Consider the following 1,380-nt stretch of genomic DNA (forward strand, 5'->3'; position numbering starts at 1 on the left):
AGACGGTTTTTTTTTTTTTTTTGCTATAGGACGCGTGAGCTCATCAGAAAGAGACAGACAAAAAGCGAGAAATCACCCACCAGGGGGCATGGCCACACTGCAATCCCTTCTCTAGTCTCCTCTCCATGATCTTGGGCACGCATGCACACGTGCCCGGGGTGAGTTTAAGCCACCGGGTCCAGGACTCCAACCGCGGTGGACTACTTGGGAGTCCAGCGACTTAGCTAGCCATTACGCCAACTGCTGGTCAGAAGAGCTGGCTAATAAACTTTCATCTGACCAAGTAAACCTGAGTTCCAAGACTGAAAGATCTTAGACAAAACAATATATTTATAGTAGCAAACACTAAAGGGTCAGAGGGTCTGTGGTGTACAGTAAGAACTTCCTTAACAATACTTTTTTTTCATTTGTGAACCTGAGGTAATTGGAGGTAGGGCATAACCTTGGGTAGTAACCACTTCTGGGTTATAGGCTGACCACGTGGACAAGCACTAGGCAAATGGCATAGGGGTGTTTACCTGCTAGAAAAGGCTCAGGATTCATCATCACTCAGACACAAAGAAACCCAGAGGCTACCTAAAAGGCATTCTCCCTACACAAAGCGAAATTAAACACAGGGACTAGGAGAAGGTGGGAGTAACATGACACCCCCGCTCCCCGCACCCCACACACACCCCAATGAAAAGGCTATGCCCCAGTCTTTGGAGAAGTTCCAGTTTGGTAGGGCCAAGAACACTAACCCTTTGCCCTTTCACTTCCAATCTCCTCCCACGACCCCCTGTCTCCAACTCCCTTTCCCTTCTGCTTTCTGCTTACTTGTCCCGGATGATGGTCTGTAGCTCCCGGATCTGATCATTCATAGGTAGCAGTTTAAGCTGCGCCCCGATCTGCTGGGAGAGGTCGAAATCCCCTAGGAAGGAGTCGCCGGCTGGCACATCAGAGTTACTACTGTCACCACTGCCGCTGTTGTTCTCCGGGTTGCAGGGCTGCTGCCACAGGCCTGAGGGTCCCTCTCGTCCGGCACGCTAGAATGGGCGTGCCCCGTCAGGAGAGTCAGTTTAGCCATGGAGGCGCAGTTTCCCTGGACAAAGTCCGCGATTGGGTCTCCAGACTGCAGTGTCTCTGGGCTTGGGGTTGAGACAGACTTTACTGGCTGGCTATGACAGGGCATGGAGTCCGGACACTGTAACTCCGTGGCCATACACTGAGCCTTAGGCTGTCCCCGCTGCTACTGAACCCTAAGGTAAAAGAAAGCAAGGAGAAAGGGCTACGCTTGCGTGCTTTCGTCGCCTTAGCTTCCGCAGAACCTCTAACCCAGGATGCCCTCTCACTCCTAGGCAGCAGTTGGTTTCTTTGGCACACTTTGTCCTATTCCCGCCC

The 1,380-nt window shown here is 51.9% G+C and overlaps 1 protein-coding gene across 1 annotated transcript in view; it reads right to left on the reverse strand.

Moving 5' to 3' along the window:
• The window catches only part of UPRT (uracil phosphoribosyltransferase homolog), a 43,537-nt gene extending 42,169 nt beyond the window's left edge, over window positions 1-1,368 (reverse strand). Inside the window, 2 exon segments of the mRNA XM_006170612.3 lie at window positions 817-985; window positions 988-1,368. Coding sequence (XP_006170674.1) covers window positions 817-985; window positions 988-1,201 — 383 coding nt within the window. The 5' untranslated portion in view covers window positions 1,202-1,368.
• Window positions 1,369-1,380: the final 12 nt, after the last annotated feature.

Source organism: Tupaia chinensis, unplaced genomic scaffold, assembly GCF_000334495.1.
Source record: "Tupaia chinensis unplaced genomic scaffold, TupChi_1.0 Scaffold148734_1, whole genome shotgun sequence".
Classification (NCBI taxonomy): Eukaryota; Metazoa; Chordata; class Mammalia; order Scandentia; family Tupaiidae; genus Tupaia; species Tupaia belangeri.